The sequence below is a fragment of the Heterodontus francisci genome, chromosome 17 (genome assembly GCF_036365525.1).
Source record: "Heterodontus francisci isolate sHetFra1 chromosome 17, sHetFra1.hap1, whole genome shotgun sequence".
Taxonomy (NCBI): Eukaryota; Metazoa; Chordata; class Chondrichthyes; order Heterodontiformes; family Heterodontidae; genus Heterodontus; species Heterodontus francisci.
In genome coordinates this window covers 10,765,260-10,785,524 of record NC_090387.1, presented here as the reverse complement: position 1 = coordinate 10,785,524, position 20,265 = coordinate 10,765,260, and the positions used below count along the sequence as shown (strand labels likewise).

General features: G+C 43.6%; 1 protein-coding gene across 3 annotated transcripts in view; it reads right to left on the bottom strand.

The window, feature by feature from the left end:
• LOC137378719 (cadherin-8-like) overlaps nt 1–20,265 on the bottom strand; it is a 194,578-nt gene that overhangs the window by 92,061 nt on the left and 82,252 nt on the right. For all 3 annotated transcript variants that reach the window (XM_068049077.1, XM_068049079.1, XM_068049078.1), the window contains exon 4: nt 2,257–2,376. In XM_068049077.1, coding sequence (XP_067905178.1) covers nt 2,257–2,376 — 120 coding nt within the window. The remainder of the gene's footprint in view (nt 1–2,256; nt 2,377–20,265) is intronic.

The following is a 20,265-nucleotide window of genomic DNA, read 5'->3' as shown; positions in this document are numbered from 1 at the left end:
ATCTTTTCCCTTATGGGGGTATTCAACAGATTTGAGCTTTGACCTTCTAACTATCAGCTCAGTGCTTTGCCATCAGGCTACTTGATCACTCAAAGGATAGATTTTGCTCATAAACAGCTTACTCAAACAATACCAGCACGATGGTATGAATGTAGCCCCATAACACAGTCAAGTACGAGGGCTATGAATCAAAAACTTGAATAAATCATGTTTCAGCTTATCTCACAAATAATGCAAGTGTCAAAGTTACCCCTTTCCAAATAACAAATGCAATACTTTCCAGTTCCAAGTTCTGCCGATAGGTGCTGATGGTTTTCTGAATGAGCACTGCTGCCCTTCATTGTCTCACTCAAGCAGATATTCTTCATGTATGAATCGTGCCAATCAATGTTGGAAGCTGCTCAATACTGGGCTGAACCTCAACGCAGACAGATCTCAGCTTCACCATGCAATTCCTGGCAAAATCATTAGACATTTCCATTGCTCCACCACTGATGACTATACCTTCAGTGGCCCTAAGTTCTGGAATTCCAGCCCTAAACCTCTCTGCCCCTCTAACCATCTTTCCCCCTTTAAGATCTTAAAACCTATCGCTGACCAAGCTTTTGGTCACCTGCCCAATGTTCCTCATATGTGGCTTGGTGTCATGTTTTGTTTGATAACGTCTTTAGGAAGCAAGTTGTGATGTTTTATTATGTTAAAAATGCTATATAAATACAAGTTATTGTTGATACTAGCTCAGGTGTGCTCTGCAAGGTTATCAGGGACCTCCACTGGTTCTGCTCTGACAAGCGGAACATTGCAAAAAATATTTTACAGGACACTTACATTTATACATGATTTTCTTTTTGGTCCCACTTTCACAAACATTGATTGGATTTGCAATACGGTTTACATTTGACTGGTGGTAAGCTCATATTGTGAGGTAGAATTATCATGAGGTTATAACATTTCTAAAGACCATTGACCTTAAACTCATTTTAACAAGTACACAGTGTAGCCTTGCATACTGTCCTCCCAGCTCCTATTAATGCTTAACTATGTCAAGGTTGTCCTCACATAGGGGTTGACTGGCAATCTACAGCCGAGCAGAATATTTTTTGACATTTCATTTGAAACTATTATTTGTCAACCATTGTCTAATTGCTCGATTTCACCGGTGCAGAGGAGGTGCTATAAAGAAATATCTCGGTTGTAGACTCACACAAGCAAAGAAGGGATTTATGGTGTGCTTGTAAATCTTATCAGGCCTTCATAGAAAAAAAAATTACCTCAATCTTAACAGCAACACATATCTCCTTTTGAGAAGGAGAAAAAAAGAGGAGGGAAAATGAGTCAACAAATTGGAATGAATGGTTTGCTTTGCTTCTGTAATAATCTCTCCCGACCAGCTGCCAGAACTGCTCCTCTCTAACTATATAGAGAAAAATCACCTAAAAGGAGGAAAATGAATAATGCTTTGCGAAACATATGCGCAGAATGTTAGCTGACCTGATTATTTATTCTGTGCCTGTTCCTCTATGTGCCTTTTCTAAATAAACCAATAAAGAGACATTGGGTGCCCCAGCCTCAACAAACAAAAAACAAGCAAAAGTGCCCTCTTTTTAGGGGACAAAACTGATAATGAACTAAACCTTTGAAAAATGTTACTCAAATAACAATGTTACTTCTGGTATCGAGTCCCTGCAGCACCCACCAGTTGCGGAAGGCCCCAAGCATTCTAGCGGACAGGATGGGAGCAATTTTAAACAATCACGCCAGCTGTGATACTGACTGAATTGGATGCAATGGTGAGTTTATACTCCACCGATTTTGCTTTCCACTGAAGTCAGCGAATAATATTAGGTGGGGTATAAAATCAGCATTGCACCTGATCCTGTGGGCAGTGGTTAGCACCGCAGCCTCACAGCTCCAGCGACCCGGGTTCAATTCTGGGTACTGCCTGTGTGGAGTTTGCAAGTTCTCCCTGTGTCTGCGTGGGTTTCCTCCGAGTGCTCCGGTTTCCTCCCACATGCCAAAGACTTGCAGGTTGATAGGTTAATTGGCCATTATAAATTGCCCCTAGTATAGGTAGGTGGTAGGGAAATATATAGGGACAGGTGGGGATGTGGTAGGAATATGGGATTAGTGTAGGGTTAGTATGAATGGGTGGTTGATGGTCGGCACAGACTCGGTGGGCCGAAGGGCCTGTTTCAGTGCTGTATCTCTAAAAAAAAACAACAAAGGAAATGTGGAGACTTGGTTGTAATCACATACCTGTATGTGGCTCGACAGAAAAATACGGCTGTCCTTCGAGAATGCTGTACACCAGTTTCGCACTGTTCCCATAAACTGGATCATCAGCGTCAGTAGCTGTTATTCCCATGACTGAAGTGCCTGTTGGAACATAAAAACATAAGGATTTTTAGGAGCAAGAAAAGGTCTTAAGAATCAAAATCCCTGTCTCTCATTGATATATGAACTGCACCTTCCCATCTTCTCACCATATTCCTGATATCCATCAATCCCTTTTCTCACTGCAAAAACATCGAGTTACATCTTAAAGTAAAAACAAACAGAAAATACTGGAAAGGCTCAGCAGGTCAGGCAGCAACTCATAAAAAGTCAGAGAGGATAGTGAAAAAAAAAAACAAAGGCTGAGATTTGGAAAGAGAGATGGGGCCAGAAGAAAGTGATGGGGGAGAAGAATTAAGAGGGGCATTGATAGCTAAGCGTTTGTTGAAGATTGCAATCCTTAACACCTGAAAGGAAGAAAGAAAAAACATATCATTTTTATTTCAGGTTTCCCACATCCGCAGTATTTTGCTTTTCAAATTATCTCTTGAACCCATTTGTCCAAATTAATGGGCTACTGGGGAATTTATTGCACACTTCAGTTACCTACTGGATTAAAAAGTTTTGCTTGACTTCCCTCCTTACTCCTGCTTTGCTAATTTTTAAAAGCAGGAACAGAAAAGCAATTAAAATGCTAACAAAGCACTGGGATTTATTTCTTGGGATATATAACAAACTAGTATAGGACCTCGCACTTAGGGGAGTGTGCACAATTCTGGTCTCCATACTGTATAAAGGGCAGAGAAGCACAGGAGAAAGTGCAAAATATATTTACAAGGATGGTACTAGAACTGAGAGATTACAGCTACTGGGAAAGATTGAACAACTTGGGGCTTTTTTCTTTAGAAAAGAGAAGGCTTAAAGGAGATCTGATTGGGGTCTTTAAGATTCTGAATGGTTTAGACAGGGTAGTTGTGGAGAGAATGTATCCACTTATGGGAGAATCCAAAACTAGGGACCAGAAGTACAAGATAGTTACTAATAAATTCAATAGGCCAGTGGGGAGAAATTTCTTTATAGTCAGAACTTTAGTATTGCTGAAAAAGGAGACATGCTGTCAAAGCTTTTCGTCATACACTCATCAGGACAGTCACAAGAATGCCACATTTCAAAGGGAGCCACAATTTATACTGCGTGTGAAAAGGGTGCTGATTAGTTGGCAAGTAGTTACACTCAGTATTTCCCATTTACTTTTGCTTTCTAATTCATCCCTCTCATCCTCCACTCTTAATTTTCTTTCCACCCAGCTTACAAATGGCTTACTGAAGCAAAAATTTCCATATACAAATCTGATGCCAAATAGAAGACAGTGTAACCAGCCTACAGATTGAGATGGTACATTAACAATTCCATGAAGGGTACGCTATCCAACACAACCTGTTGGGAATTGGCATGAATGAGGGAGCAAGGCTGAATACCAGGAAGCCTAAGGAAAAAAAACTGCAGAACCATTCAAATCCAACACGGACAATTATGTCAATTGTTCAGATACTGGGCTGTCTGCCACTGTCACAATGTATTCATGCTACTGCAGAAGGATTAATTAATGAGTATATTACTCCATCAGGGATTCCATGGCAGTCAAGGCAACAGCAAAGAGAAATTTTTCAGTAAACTGTTGACATTAAATAAATTCTGACTAACGTCGAAATTCCTTTGTCACATATTAATCCCTCATACCTTCCCTCTCAGCAACCTGCCCCAGCCAGCACAGAAGTGTGGAAACCAACATTTGTGACTTTTCCAGAAAGGTTGCTAATTGGGCCGCGTTTCGGCTTTAAGTTATAGTTGGAGGTGGAACCTTTGCCACAGAGCCCTTCATCATGGGAGAATGTGGGACTGAGGTTGGGGTGTGGGATCCCAATTTAGGAAGTTTCGATGTTCCAGGACCTTCAAAGAGACAAATTGAAAGGTTGGCAGTGGTACATATGGCTCCAAGCATTCAAAAGGTTAAAGTGAGGTCTCTGCACCTGTGGAATCAGCTATCTCTGTCACAGTTTGTGACCAATGAAACAAGGTTGATGCCCTTGATGCATTCTGGTGGAGCAGGCACCTGCCAGTGGTATTAAAATGAAAGAACGTGCCCCTGACCCTGTCAAATTTGGCAAAGCAAGTCCCAGGCGGGTTCATCCTAACACCTATGTCAGTAGGTACCATCTCAGGTAGGTTGTCAAATCCCATATCTCTACAAACTTAGCTCCTTGCATTGTTGGATTTAGTAATGCCTGCCAGCTAGTGCTCTGTGTCGTAACCTCTACTAAATTAATATAGCCCGCTTACTGGAAGGCTAAGTAACCCCTCCCAAGCAGCACCCTGTGTAACTGACTGTATCTCTATTGATATTAATCTAGCTCCTTCACACGATCAGGCTCAGTAATTCATTCCAGCAACTTTCCCAATGATAGAATCAAGGCATAAAAGGACATAAGTTACTAATAGTTGTGTTGCGCACTATACTTAGAGTTAGGAGTGATATAAATGGAGATAATAAGATGATGAAGGGACTATGAGTGGACAGTTTATTTCAACTAAATAGGTTAGGGAGGACTCGGGGTTACAAGTTATGTAGAACTAGGTTAGAAGTTAGGAGAGAACAGTGGATCTGTGGAGATGGTGGCCAGCACATACAATGAACACTGATTTGCTGAATTACTTCAAGTGAGAGCTGGACCCATTTCTGGATGTGGTGGAGATCACCTTGTACAAGAGGTCAATACTGTGTGACGTTAATCAGGGCCAGAGTGATCTCGTGGACAAGTTTCTATTACATAAGCTGGGGGGGGGGGGGTTGGAGAGGAATTTTCCAGATTTCCCCCTCCCCTCATCCCCAATTGGCCAAGGGTTTTTATCTGTTTCAATTGGTCTGTTCCAGGAGATCTCATGGTTTTCAAGTAGGGTGGGGAATATATGTCCCTTGATGCACTAGTCATCGCAGTTGTATGGGACAGGATGGACCCTGGGTAGAGGGTCTTTTCTTGTCTGTCATTCTTCTCATATTTATTGAAACTTGATCTCATATTATTTCATTTTTCATGACTTCCTTCTTCCCTCATCCCCCCCTGCCCCCATTATTTTATTTTCTTCCCTTTTTTACAAACAGCAGCTGGTGGAACACACCACCATGTAACCAGCCTTCAGGAAGTGTGGGTTTAAGGTGGCATGCCAGGGCTTGCATGACGGGTACTCAATCCAACAAGACCAGCTATGAATTTGGCAGTAATCACCCAACTGAGACAAGCAAGGATAAGTAGCGGGCAACTCAAGGACAGAAACATGCAACCAATCCGAGCCCAGTATTACATTTAAGTCAAGTGCTTAGATACTGGGCTGCCTGCCATTGTTGGACTGCATTTAGGTTCTAGCAGACTGAGTAATTAATTAATGCACCACTACATTAGGAACTCCATGGAAGCCAAACCAGCAGCACAGCACTGTTGGGAACTTCCTATATCTTTGTTTTAACTAAAGTGTATAATTATACGTTCTCCTCAACCGCGGCCCGTCTGTCCTCTCAGGTGGATGTAAAAGATCCCATGGCACGATTTGTAGAACAGCAGGGGAGTTCTCCTTGGTTCTCATTGCTGTTTGTGGGAGCTTGCTGTGCGCAAATTGACTGCTACATGTTCTACATTACAACAGTGAGTACACTACAAAAGTACCTCATTAGCTGTAAAGTGCTTTGGGACATCCTGAAGTCATAAAAGGAGCTATGAAGATTCACGTTCAGTGAAGACACCCAGTGAAAATGTTAACCCAGTATCTTCAATATTTTTTCCTTTGAGATACTTAGCTAAAAGACAACAGTAGGATTGTGAAAGGAAGGCTAGACTGAGGCTAAAATGAATAACTTGTTGAAAAATAATGACGGCAACACTGTAATTGGCCAACCCATGCCCAATACTTCCACACCAAATGTCACCTTCAGAATGTTAGTTGCATTGCCCGCATGTCTCTGTGTACTGACTTTTCTCTGTTGCTGCCGTTATCCATCATTGAGATTTAAAACTCCAGCTGGTGCCTGTCTAACAGCTCTGTAGCATTTCATTTCTGTTATGAAAAGGCACAGCTTCTGTTCAGTGCAGCACCTGACATCAGGAAAGAGCTCCAAGTTATTCAATATATCAGAGTTCATATCCTTCCAGTCAGTGTTCCCACCTGTGTGTTATGTATTGGTGTCAACACACTGTGCAAAAAGTCACATATTAGCCTGCTCACATTAATGCACTAATATGATTGGTGTCCAATACTCCGAGCTCTTCACCTGCCACCACTACACCATTTCTTCCTTCATTCAAATGAAGTCTCAAGAAGAAAGAACTTGCATTTATATAGTGCCTTTCACAACTCAGGATGTCTGAAAGAACTTTACAGCCAATGGAATTCCTTTGAAGTGTCGTCACTGTTGGTGTTGGAGACACTCATTTTGTGCATAGCCAGTTCCCACAAACAACAAAATGATAATAACCAGATAATCAGTTTTAATGCTGCTGGTTGAGGGATAAATATTGGCCAGGACACTCGGGAGAACTCTCCTCCTCTTCTTCGAAATAGTGCCATTGGATCTTTTACTTCCATCTGAGAGAGTAAACGGGGCTTTGGCTTAATGTCTCATCCGGAAGATGAAAGACAGCTCCTCCGACAGTGCAGCACTCCCCCTAGTAAGTGCTCAAGTCTCTGGAGTGGGGCTTGAGCCCACAGCCTTGCGAGGCATGAGTACCACCAAGTGAACCATGCTGACATGAGGGTCGAGTTTCAGATTTGTTTACTTCTCTCATAAATGGGTCATGCACTGATGCTGCCTTCTTACGTGGCACTATTTTTATGGAGCTGTAAAATAAACCATCCCTGGCTAAAAATAGTGAATAAAGGAATGTAGTAGATGGGCTTAGGTATTTGTGCATGAAGCTCACCAATATAAATTTTGACCTTGATGTCTCTTGCTTTGAGAAATGCCTTCCCAGAACCACAAAGCTGTGAAATTCTTTGTCTCTCTGTCAGCTTTTTATTTCTCCTATAATCTAGTAGTGTTTGGTATCACCGAACCAATACTTTTTGTTTTGGCTAGTCTTTCCTCCAACTCTTTTTGTCATCATCAACAACAACATCAAAAGCAACAGCTGCCACAAGTTTTTCAAGCGTGATAATGTTCTGAATGATGGGCTTCGACCTGTCAATTAGGTTGCTGTGAAGAAACGATAGGTGTGACTCTGCACTTCCATATGCCCAGCAAAGGGTCATGTAGAGAAATCTCACACCCACAGTTTGTGATTTTCCTCCAATAAGTTTCAAAACTCAAGGGCTTTAGCTTTGAAAAGTGAAGTGGAAATTCTCCCCTTTAATGTTCTTACAACCCAAGTTTGGAAGGAGAGCATGTCACCTGAAAACAGGGGAGCAGTGCAAACTTGGTGCATTGAAACCTACATCTAGATCTCTGATTTGCTCTCCCATTGAGCAAACTCTGTGCTAGCATCAGGGTCCCACACCCTCAACGTACTCGTCCAATGTGCCTCTGCTCCATTCTTCGTGACCTTTCTCTTCCAGGAATAAGCAATTGTCCACACACTGAAAACAACAACAACTTGCATTTATGTAGCACCTTTAACATAGTAAAACACCCCAAAGTGCTTCACAGGAGTGCTATTAAACAAAATTTGATACCAAACCACGTAAGGAGATATTAGCAAAGGTGACAAAAAGCTTGGTCAGAGAAGTAGGTTTGAAGGAGCATCTTAAAGGAGGAGAGAGAGGCAGAGAGGTATAAGGACAGAATTCCATGGCTTGGAGCCTAGGCAGCTGAAGACACAGCCACCAATAGTGGAGCAATTAAAATTGGTGATGAGCAAGACAACAGAATTGGAAGGTGCAGAGATCTCAGATGGTTGTAGGATTGAAGGAGGTTAGAAAGATAGGGAGGGGCGAGAGGCATGAAGGGAATTGAAATCAAGGATGAGAATTTTAAAATCAAGTTATCTCTGGACCAGAAGCCAACATAGGTCAACAAACACAGGGATGCTAGGTGAATGGAACAATGCAATTTAGGATATGGCAGCAGATTTTTGAATAAGCTCAATTTTATGGAGGGTGGAAGATGGGAGAGCAGCCAGAAGAGCATTGGAATAGTCAAGTCTTGAGGTAAAAAAGGCATGGATGAACCCTAGAAAGTTGGCCAGATTGTGTTCTAGACACATGGGCCGGGATTTTATCCTGGTGACAGGGGTATCGATGTCTGGAAAAAGCATCGCTGAGTTGCCTCTCCTAGGGGAGGCCCACCAAATCTAGTACCAATTAGGCACTCACGTGGACAGCAGCGGGCCTTCCACAGGATCAAGGACCCCGGAGACGGAAGTCCTGCCCTGGGAGAGCTGTTGGCCAATCAGAGGCCAGCAGCTCTTTCTCTGAGCAGGTGCCACCGCTGAGGCGATGGCTGCTGCCAGTACAGCACCTACCTGAATTCCAGGAGCAGTGCTGAACTCAGGCCACAGGTAGGCCAGGGTGGGAGGGATCTCGCAGGGTGGGGGTCGCGGGGGATGTGGGTGTAGGGGGTTGGTAGCAAGGGCAAAGGGGTAGCTCTCAGTGGGCACCTCCCACCCCCACTCCTTCCTGATGCCAGGTCCCTCGTTCAGGCACTAAGTGCCTTTTAACAAGGGACCTTCCCCCACTATCTCCCTTGGAGCTTGGAAGCAGCCACAGGATTTTCCGTGCCATGCTTCCCATACACCAGTTGCATGGTGAATTGCGATGGCAGGGGCATGGGCCCAATTGTGCATTAATTGCCCAGTAAAGGGCCCCGATTGATGGCAGGGCAGGAAGGCCATTAATAGACCTTCCCGTCCTGGTCTTAATTTTGGCGGAGGCAGGAAGGTGGCGGGGTTCTCCCCCATCACCATCCCACACGAATTTATGCTCTCTCCACCGACAAATCCACTGTGGGGGAGAACATAAACTCCCCCCGCATTCGTGACAGTTGAGAAAAACAATTCTTGCAGTGGGCTGCCTTTCACGAATGTGTTACTTTCACAACTCTGAAACAATAGATCCAAGGTCTCAGAGCTGCCTGCACCTCAGATCTGTCAACCTCATTTTCTAAGGGGTTTTGTCAACCTTTGGCTGCCCTACCAGACGAACCATCTCACAACTCTGCAACATCCAACCGTAGGCAGAGAAAAAAGACTCGCAATTCCTCTTGTCTCACCCCATTGCATGTGAGTTTCTATTCCCATATTGGGGAGAGGGTGCAGAAAGTTTCTGTCACGACAAGGGTGCGTGTGTTTTTGGCTTGCATCAGAGAATTACAAAGCATTTACAGCACAGAAACAAGCCATTCAGTCCAACTGGTCTATGCTGGTGTTTATGTCCCACACCAGTTTCTTCCCATGCCTACTTACATCAATTCCTGGAGTGTATATAAAAGAATGCTAGTTGTCTCTTCGGGATCTGTCATATCAATACTATTACTATCATCAAGGATAATCTAAGCATCATAAAAGGTGAGCATACTGTCATGAAAACCACACCTGCCAAAGTGAGACATATTGGTTTTGTCATATGGAGCATTAATTTTAAACTGTTATTGAACTGAAAAAAAAAGTTTGGTTCAAAAGACCACTGAAGACTGCTTGTTTTGCATCGTAAAAGACAGTTGAAAAAAAGAGACAATGGGAATTGCTCACTGATTCAATGAACAAAGATTGGTGTCAGCAACCGTGATCCACATCTTGTCTGTGTAAGAGACAGCACCACACCACCTCCCCCCCACCGAGAGCTTTGAAATCCACAAACTGCAGGAGCAGTTGTTCCAAATAAGGGGTTAGTCACATGACTAACCTGCTGGCCAACTTGGAGTTTTGAATTGTGCTCACAGAACAGTTGGAAAAGAGACGGCAATTTGAAGAGAATAGAGAAGGAAGGTCTCTCCCTTTCTCTCTCACAAATTTCCAGACACCCACGGAAACCACTTGAACCTCAAGAGGGAAGACTACTGCAGCTAAACACTTGAAAGTGTGCACTGGGCCCCAAGGAGAACGGCAAGATTTAACTGCAATCAAAAACTGTACATCTAATCCACAAACAGTAAATGAACTCCAGCTATTGCTTCAAAGTTTTCCCCTTTATTCTTTCTCTTTTTCTGTCTCTATTTGCGTGTGCATTTATCGCGTTTGCATGCTAGCGTGGTCGCGTCACGTATTTCTAGTAGTTTTAACCGAATTAGAGTTTTAAGGTTAATAAACTTACACTTTCTTGTTAAATCTAAGAAAACCTGTCTGGTTGATTTCTTTGCTATTACAGTTGGAGAACAGTGAACAAGGATTCACTGAGGGGAAGCTAAAAACACATTTAAAAAAAAATTAAACCCTGTTACGGCCAAACCTGGCAAAGTCTGAAAGGGAACCCCTAGACCCCTTTCTCACCTGGTCTTAACAATACACATTCCTATTCCTTTTTAGCTCCACCCTGTGCTGAAACTACCACACCATCTCCTGCTCTAACTTATTCTTAAACTGTACCTCAAAACTGTCCAACTCATTCCCACTTGCTGTGACGTGGGCCACTTATTTGCGGTATGTGCGTGATCCTGTATCACAGTCATGTGTTTCCTGTGTAGCTTTCTCACTGATTTTCTCACTGGTGTGTGTGAATGTGTGTATGCACGTGTGCGTGTGTGCATGCGCACATTCGTAGGTTGGATTGCAGACTTGTGGATCTCAGAACTGACTCCTGCAACTCACATAGTTTTAACTTGCTTTAGTTTGTTAATAAAACATTGATACTTTCTTAAACATATGGCTTCGACTACTCGCTAAAGAAGTATCAGCACAGTGCTGGGTAAGTGAGCTTATATATTCGGGCAGTGGCTAAACCCGAAACACTACACGTGTAGTGTCTCCCACCCATCCTCCTCCTCTAGCCAAAAAAGACTCTTGTGTGGAGGGTTTGGTAAGGTAAGGTTTTCCTTTATTTTATTTTTTTTATTCTCTGTTGTCAATTTAGAGCAGAGGGGATGGAAGCTAGGGCAGTTGCATGCTCCTCTTGCAGGATGTGGGAGGTAAGGGTCACCACTTGTGTCCCTGCTGACTTCACCTGTGAGGTGCACCCAACTCCAGCTCCTCACAGACCGCGTTAGGGAGCTGGAGCTGGATGAACTTCGGATCATTCAGAAGGCTGAGGGGGTGATAGAGAGCAGTTATAGGGAAGTAGTGACACCTAAGTTACAGGATAAAGTTAGCTGGGTGACCGTCAGGGGAGGGAAAGGGATCAGGCGCACAGTGCAGGGATCCCCTGTGGCCGTTCCCCTCAATCATAATTATACCATTTTGGATACGGTTGGGGGGGACGACCTACCAGGGGAAAGCCACAGCGGCCAGGTCTCTGGCACTGAGCCTGGCTCTGTAGCTCAGAAGGGAAGGGGGGAGAATAGGAGAGCGATAGTGATAGGAGATTCAATGGTTAGAGGAACAGACAGGAGATTCTGTGGTCGCGAACGAGACTGCCGGATGGTATGTTGCCTCCCGGGTGCCAGGATCAGGGATGTCTTGGATCGAATCTACAGGATTCTTAAGGGGGAGGGGGAGCAGCCAGAAGTCGTGGTACACATCGGTACCAATGACATAGCTAGGAAAAGGGATGAGGACCTGAAAAGCGAATATAGGGAGTTAGGTTGGAAGCTAAAAGGCAGGACGAGCAGAGTAGTAATCTCAGGATTGTTACCGGTGCCACTTGCTCGTGAGGCTAGAAACAGAGAGCGAGTGCAGCTGAACACGTGGCTACAGAGCTGGTGCAGGAGGGAGGGCTTCAGATATGTGGATCATTGGGATACCTTCTGGGGAAGGTGGGACCTGTACAAGAAGGACGGGTTGCATCTGAACTGGAGGGGCACCAATATCCTGGGCGGGAGGTTTGCTAGAGCTCTTCGGGAAGGTTTAAACTAGTTTGAAAGGGGGTTGGGAACTGGAGCTACGGATCAGTGGATGGGGTAGCTGTTGAGCAGGCAGATACCGAGTGCAGAGAGTCTGTGAGGAAGGTTAGACAGTTGACAGGGCAAAGTTGCAGCCAGTATGATGAGTTGAAGTGTGTCTATTTTAACACAAGAAGTGTCAGGAATAAGGGTGATGAACTGAGAGCATGGATCAGTACTTGGAGCTACGATGTTGTGGCCATTACGGAGACTTGGATATAACAGGGGCAGGAATGGATGTTGGATGTTCCGGGGTTTAGATGTTGCAAAAGGAATAGGGAGGGAGGTAAAAGAGGTGGGGGAGTGGCATTGCTTATCAGGGATAGTATCACAGCTGCAGAAAGGGAGGTTGTCGAGGAGGGTTTGTCTACTGAGCCATTATGGGTGGAAGTCAGAAACAGGAAAGGAGCAGTCACTTTATTGGGAGTTTTCTATAGCCCCCCCAATAGCAACAGAGACACGGACGAACAGATTGGGAGGCAGATTTTGGAAAGGTGCCGAAGTAACGGTTGTTGTCATGGGTGACTTCAACTTCCCTAATATTGATTGGAACCTCCTTAGTGCAAATAGTTTGGATGGAGCAGTTTTTGTCAGGTGTGTCCAGGAAGGTTTCCTGACTCAATATGTAGATAGGCCGACTAGATGGGAGGCTATATTAGATTTGGTGCTTGGCAACGAACCAGGCCAGGTGGCAGATCTCTCGGTGGGAGAGCATTTCGGTGATAGTGATCACAACTCCCTGACCTTTACTATAGTCATGGAGAGGGATAGGAGCAGACGGTATGGGAAAATATTTAATTGGGGGAGGGGGAATTACAATGCTATTAGGCAGGAATTGGGGAGCTTAAATTGGGAACTGATGTTCTCAGGGAAATACACGACAGAAATGTGGAGGTTGTTTAGGGAGCACTTGCTGCGACTGCTGGATAGGTTTGTCCCGATGAGGCAAGGAAGGGATGATAGGGTGAAGGAACCTTGGATGACAAGAGATGTGGAACAGCTAGTCAAGAGGAAGAAGGAAGCTTAAGGTTGAGGAAGCAAGGATCAGACAGGGCTCTAGAGGGTTACAAGGTAGCCAGGAAGGAACTGAAGAATGGACTTAGGAGAGCTAGAAGGGAACATGAAAAAGTCTTGGCGGGTAGGATTAAGGAAAATCCCAAGGCGTTCTATACTTATGTGAGGAACAAGAGGATGGCCAGAGTGAGGGTAGGGTCGATCAGGGATAGTGGAGGGAACTTGTGCCTGGAGTCGGAGGAGGTAGGGGAGGTCCTTAATGAATACTTTGCTTCAGTATTCACTAGTGAGAGGGACCTGGACGTTTGTGAGGACAGCGTGAAACAGGCTGATATGCTTGAACAGGTTGATGTTAAGAAGGAGGATGTGCTGGAAATTTTGAAAGACATGAGGATAGATAAGTCCCCAGGGCCAGTCGGGATATCCTCAAAGTTATTAAGGGAAGCGAGGGAAGAGATTGCCGCGCCTTTGGCGATGATCTTTGCGTCCTCACTGTCCACTGGAGTAGTACCAGATGATTGGACAGTGGCAAATGTTATTCCCTTGTTCAAGAAAGGGAATCGGGATAACCCTGGGAATTATAGACCAGTCAGTCTTACGTCGATGGTGGGCAAATTATTGGAGAGGATTCTGAGAGACAGGATTTATGATTATTTGGAAAAGCATAGTTTGATTAGAAATAGTCAGCATGGCTTTGTGAGGGGCAGGTCATGCCTCACAAGCCTTATTGAATTCTTTGAGGATGTGACAAAACACATTGATGAAGGAAGAGCAGTGGATGTGGTGTATATGGATTTTAGCAAGGCGTTTGATAAGGTTCCCCAAGGTAGGCTCATTCAGAAAGTAAGGAGGCCTGGGATACAGGGAAATTTGGCTGTCTGGATACAAAATTGGCTGGCCCATAGAAGACAGAGGGTGGTAGTAGATGGAAAGTATTCAGCCTGGAGCTCGGTGACCAGTGGTGTTCCGCAGGGATCTGTTCTGGGACCTCTGCTCTTTGTGATTTTTATAAATGACTTGGATAAGGAAGTGGAAGGCTGGGTTAGTAAGTTTGCCGATGCCACAAAGGTTGCTGGAGTTGTGGATAGTGTTGAGGGCTGTTGTAGGTTGCAACGGGACATTGACAGGATGCAGAGCTGGGCTGAGAAGTGGCAGATGGAGTTCAACCTGGAAAAGTGTGAAGTGATTCATTTTGGAAGGTCGAATTTGAATGCAGAATACAGGCTTAAAGACAGAATTCTTGGCAGTGTGAAGGAACAGAGGGATCCACGTCCATAGATCCTCAAAGTTGCCACCCAAGTTGATAGGGTTGTTAAGAAGGCGTATGGGGTGTTGGTTTTCATTAACAGGGGGATTGAGTTTAAGAGCCGCGAGGTTATGCTGCAGCTCTATAAAGCCTTGGTTAGACCACACTTGGAATATTGTGTTCAGTTCTGGTCGCCTCATTATAGGAAGGATGTGGAAGCTTTAGAGAGGGTGCAGAGGAGATTTACCAGGATCCTGCCTGGACTGGAGGGCATGTCTTATGAAGAAAGGTTGAGGGAGCTAGGGCTTTTCTCATTGGAGCGAAGAAGGATGAGAGGTGACTTGATAGAGGTGTACAAGATGATGAGAGGCATAGATAGAGTGGATAGCCAGAGACTTTTTCCCAGGGCGGAAAGGGCTATCACCAGGGGGTTTAATTTTAAGGTGATTGGAGGAAGGTTTAGGGGAGATGTCAGAGGTAGGTTCTTTACACAGAGAGTGGTGGGTGCGTGGAATGCACTGGCAGTGGTGGTAGTAGAAGCAGATACATTAGGGACATTTAAGCGACTCTTGGATAGGTACATGGATGATAGTAGAATGAAGGGTATGTAGGTAGTTTGATCTTAGAGTAGGTTAAAGGGTCGGCACAACATCGTGGGCTGAAGGGCCTGTACTGTGCTGTACTGTTCTATGTTCTATGTTCTATTGGCATGGCTCCTTTCCTTTTTGAACTATCCAGGATTAAAACCCAAGCTTGGTCAACACTACCCAATGGCTTCATCTTTTTCCTTTGACTCTTCCACCTTTCATGTCCTGCCATACAGTCATTGACCCCTCCACCTTGGTTTCTAATTAAAACCAAATGCACAATGCCTCAGTTACAAGCGGGGGTATCAATGAAGAAGGAAAATTAAAATTGGCCCATGAATCTGAAAACTCCATTGTCAACATATCCTTAACACAGCACTTCAGAGCATGTTAATTTAAGTATGAAAGGAAAAAAAGAGAGATAGGAACTGGGGTGTGGTGACCTCAATACTGTAGATGTCATTTAATGAGCATGTGCTGAGAAGGGGCATTCTTTCATTTGGGAAATTTTCCTCAGGTGCTAATTAAATCCCAGTGTCTTGAACACAACACCGGTGGGTTTTGCATAATGGGGTAATCTGATATATGGGATAATTTCAATGCCAACAGGAACAGACAAAAATATTCATGTCACTGAAAACTACAATATCTGTAGTCGAACATTACATTGTACATTGCAAATGCTAAATTAATCCACTTAGGTAGATTGAAATGACCCTGCCATCTCACATTTCATGCCTGTGGACATGGACTAATAACTCAAAAAAGAATTTCAGATCCTTGACTGTAGTGTCTTCTAATATACACACTGTAAGACTCACATTTATGCCATGTGGAAGCCATATACCCTGAGCTGGTTTATTCTGTATACTGGAGATTTATAGCTAGTTTTTCACACTATATAGTTGGATGACTCTGTAATTTTTAAAATTCTCATTCCTGTTTTCAAATCGCTCCATGGCCTTGACCCTCTGAAGCTCTGTAATGTCCTCCAACTCTATTCTCCAATTATGTGCTTTTGTGCAACTCTGACTTTCACTGTCCCATCATTGGTGGTCCTGTCTTCAGCTGCCTAGTCCCTAAGCTCTGGAATTCCTTCCCTGAACCTCTCCACCTCTCTACCCTTCCTGCTATAAGGCAGTCCTTAAAACTTACCTCTTTAACAAAGCTTTTGGTTAACTGTCTTAACATCTCCTTATGCAACTCAGTGTCAGACTCTTTGTGTTAAACACACCTGTGCAGTGCCTTTGGACATTTCACTATATTGAAGGTGCTATGTAAATGCAAATTGTTGCTGTTGTATAGATTCATGATGTACCTCATTCTACAACTTCTTTGTTGACCCAAAATCCTGCTGTCAATCCTGGATTGCTCTTTTATTGCAGGCTCTTGGTTGGCTTTAATTTTTCTTTAATTTAATTTCTTTAATTTTTCATCATCTCCCTGTGCAGCAGGATTTTAGTTGAATCTGTATCCTATAAAGTAAATTAAGTGAGGATATGTTCTTGATACAGAGCCTTGCTTAAAAGGAGAGTGAGTTTCAGATACATTGCTTAACATTATAAGGCCTACTCTACAAACTGCACTCCCATTGAGTCTTGGGGGTACACCCTTTGCTGACCTTACATTTGTATATCTTGACTAACCCAATATCCTGCAAATTCTCTCGATTGCACACTTAGCTTCTTTCCTTTAGAAATGCTTCCTGTGCAATGAGTTGCTTTGTCAATGCTTTATGTCTGCAAGGTGGTAGCCATTTTGTGCACAACAAGATCTCACAAACTGCAATGAGATAAATGACCCTGTTTGCTTATGGTGTCACATGAGGGAGGAACGTTGGCCAGGAAACTGTTTGTTCTTTGGAACAGTTGGATTTTTAATCATTGGAAACAAGGCCTTGGTTTAACATCTCTTCCGAAGGACAGAATTTCTGAATGTGCAACATTCTTCCTCAGTACAGCACTGGGCTCATCCAGACAACCTGAGAAATTGTACATTTGTGAAAAGATGGCCAAATGGGCAGGTAATTTCAATGTCACATGATATCAGACCGTTGGCTATCTTTGTGACATTCGCTATTACATGGGGGTGAATTATCTCAAGACATCTCCCACTTTACCACCGTGACCTCAGAAGTGGTTGGCAGAAAACCCATTTATGCTGATTAATAGTGGCAGAGCCGGAAAAGTGCTGAGGAAATTCACCGCCACAAAAGAGGAATGGCCAGTGGCTTCAGAAAAGGAAGACGATCTCCTATTTGAAACACCTTTTCGCATCCCTTAGAAGCATCTCAACATGCTTCACACATAAATTAATTACCTTGACTGTCTTGTCTCTGGAACCATACAACAACAGCAGACCAAGACTTATACGATGCGGGCAGGAAGAAACAACTGGGAGGATAAAAAAGAAAGAGAAGAAAGATTTGCATTTATATAGCATCCTTCATCAATTTAGGATGCCCCAAGGTGCTTTACAGCCAATTAACCGCTTTTGAAGTGAAGTTACTGTTGTAATGTAGGAAACGTAGCTGCCAATTTGCACATAGAAAGATCCCAGAAACAACGTTAACATGATTGGCTAGCTAATCTGGTTTTAATTAAAGGAGCAATGTTGACCAGGAAATTTGCTCTGTTCTTTATTGGATAGTGCCAAGGGATCGTTCATTGCCCACCTAAACATAACAATCACAATCTTGGGTTAACAACTAACCCAAAGGACAACACTTACAACAATGATGCATGTTAAATGGAGGGACAGTTTAGAATGTATTTCAAGTGGTGATTTGAACCATCTGACTGAGAGGTGAGATTTCTACAAACTGAGCCAACCAGACAATACTCCTGCTGTTGTACTGTGTTGTTTGGATGCTCAATTTTTGATCATGAGCCTGTCCATTTATGTTGTCAGCTGTGGCTTAGTGATAGAACTCTTAGAAGGCTGTGGGTTCAGGCCCCACTTCAGGGACTTGTCACTACAGTGGAGGAGTGCTGTCTTTTGGATGACATATTAAACCAGGGCCCCATCTGCCCTCTAGGTGGACGTAAAAGATCCCATGGCATTACTTGAGCAGAGCAGAGTTATTGATGGTGTCCTGACCAACACCTAAAACAGATGAACTGGTTATTATCTCATTGTTGTTTATGAAACCTTGCTTTACACAAATTGGCTACGTTGCAACAGTGGCTACACTTCACAAGCACCTCAATGTAGTGAGGGACATGAAAGGTGCTGTATAAATGCATGATCTTTTATTTTTATTGGAGAACTTTGCTAATAAGTTACAGAGTGTGTTTTCACATTTTATTAAGGTACTCAAACAAAGAGTTGAGCAACGGTGCGAGCCTCAAACAAGGTTGAAAATCAAAGAGGGGATGAGGTACATCAAGAAATAATAATTGCCCAACATCACACTTAGATTTTAAAAGGCTGCAGCTGTCTGCTGACACCAATGGTTTAGCAAGTTAATCATGTCAGTATCAAAGCCATAAAGAAAACAAGGGTGCAGGTTCAATCCTTTGTTTATGCTGAGTTAACTGATCTCAGTCAGGTCAGCTGGAGCAAAACTGGCCATGGTTGCTGTATGCGATTGCTAATTCATGAGTCTTGCTGGAATTGGTGTGTACAGGTGCTGAGGTCTCAGCATTACTAACCTCACTGACAAAGATTGACTCCTGATCCCCCAACATCTCCAAGTTAAAACTCTCATCCTCATGGCCTCATCTGAGGTGGACACAATACCCCCCTCTGATCTCAAAACATACTGGCTGCCGAAGGAAATCGGGAAGAAATTGAGGGGGGAGAAATGCAAACACCATGTTAATTTACAGTTACGATAGCCAATCACTGCTCAACAGCAGCTTACCAACACCAAAGCAATAAGGGAGAGTTCCTTTTAGGCTGGAATTTATGGTGCCAATAGCGGTGAGGCATTAAGCATTCGCCGCTACTGGACATCGGAGAGGTCCCGCAACTTCCAGAGGGCACACACTGTAGTGCGCTAATCCGAAAGGTGCAGTTAGCCAACCAATGCTACTCCCAAGGGTTTGCTACTTCAAATGCCAAGCAAGGAACCAGCATGACTTTGGGCTAATTTCCCATCATTTCTAAATTAATTGCACTTTTAAATTTTCAGGCATAAGCGGCCACCTCCCAATTTGCAAATAGGTAATGAGATGATGGTGTAGTGGTAATGTCACTAGGCTAATAATCTAGCGGCCTGGGGTAATGCTGTAGGGGCATATGTTCAAATCCCACCATTACAGCTGGTGGAATTTAAATTCAATTAATTAATAAAAGTCGAGAATTAAAAGTTAGTCTCAATAATGATGCCATGAAGTCATTATCAATTGTCTTAAAAACCCATCTGACTCACTAATGTCCTTTAGAGAAGGAAATCTGCTGTTCTTATCTGGTCTGGCCTACATGTGACTCCAGCCCCACATCGATGTGGTTGACTCTTAACTGCCCTCTGAAATGGCCTAGCAAGCGACTCAGTTGTCAAGGGCACTGAGGGATGGACAACAAATACTGGCCTTGCCAGCAACACCCACATCCCATGAAAGAACCATAGAAATGAGGAGGCCTGTGTCGTTTTAAAAGTGAAACGGGATTTTAACATTTCTTCACATGAAACCTTTTAAAAATCCGATAAATCTTGTTGACAAGTAAAACTTATGACTTTGTCAAAACTTTTAAACATTACTTTTTAAAATAAATTATCTGATCAAAATTATTGTACTTTTTAAAAATATATTAACATTTTTAATTTTGTAAAATAAATTATGTTGGCTAAAAATGTGGTTTTCCAATACCTTTTTATTGCAATGGCCTTTTTCCTTCAGTTTTTATGACAGAGTCATAGAGAGATACAGCACTGAAGCAGGCTCTTCGGCCCACTGAGTCTGTGCTGACCAACAACCACCCATTTATACTAATCCTATATCCCCTACCACATCCCCACCATTCTCCTACCACCTACCTACACTAGGGGCAATTTATAATGGCCAATTTACCTATCAACCTGCAAGTCTTTGGCTGTGGGAGGAAACTAGTGCACCTGGCGGAAACCCACGTGGTCACAGGGAGAACTTGCAACCTCCGCACAGGCAGTACCCAGAACCGAACCCGGG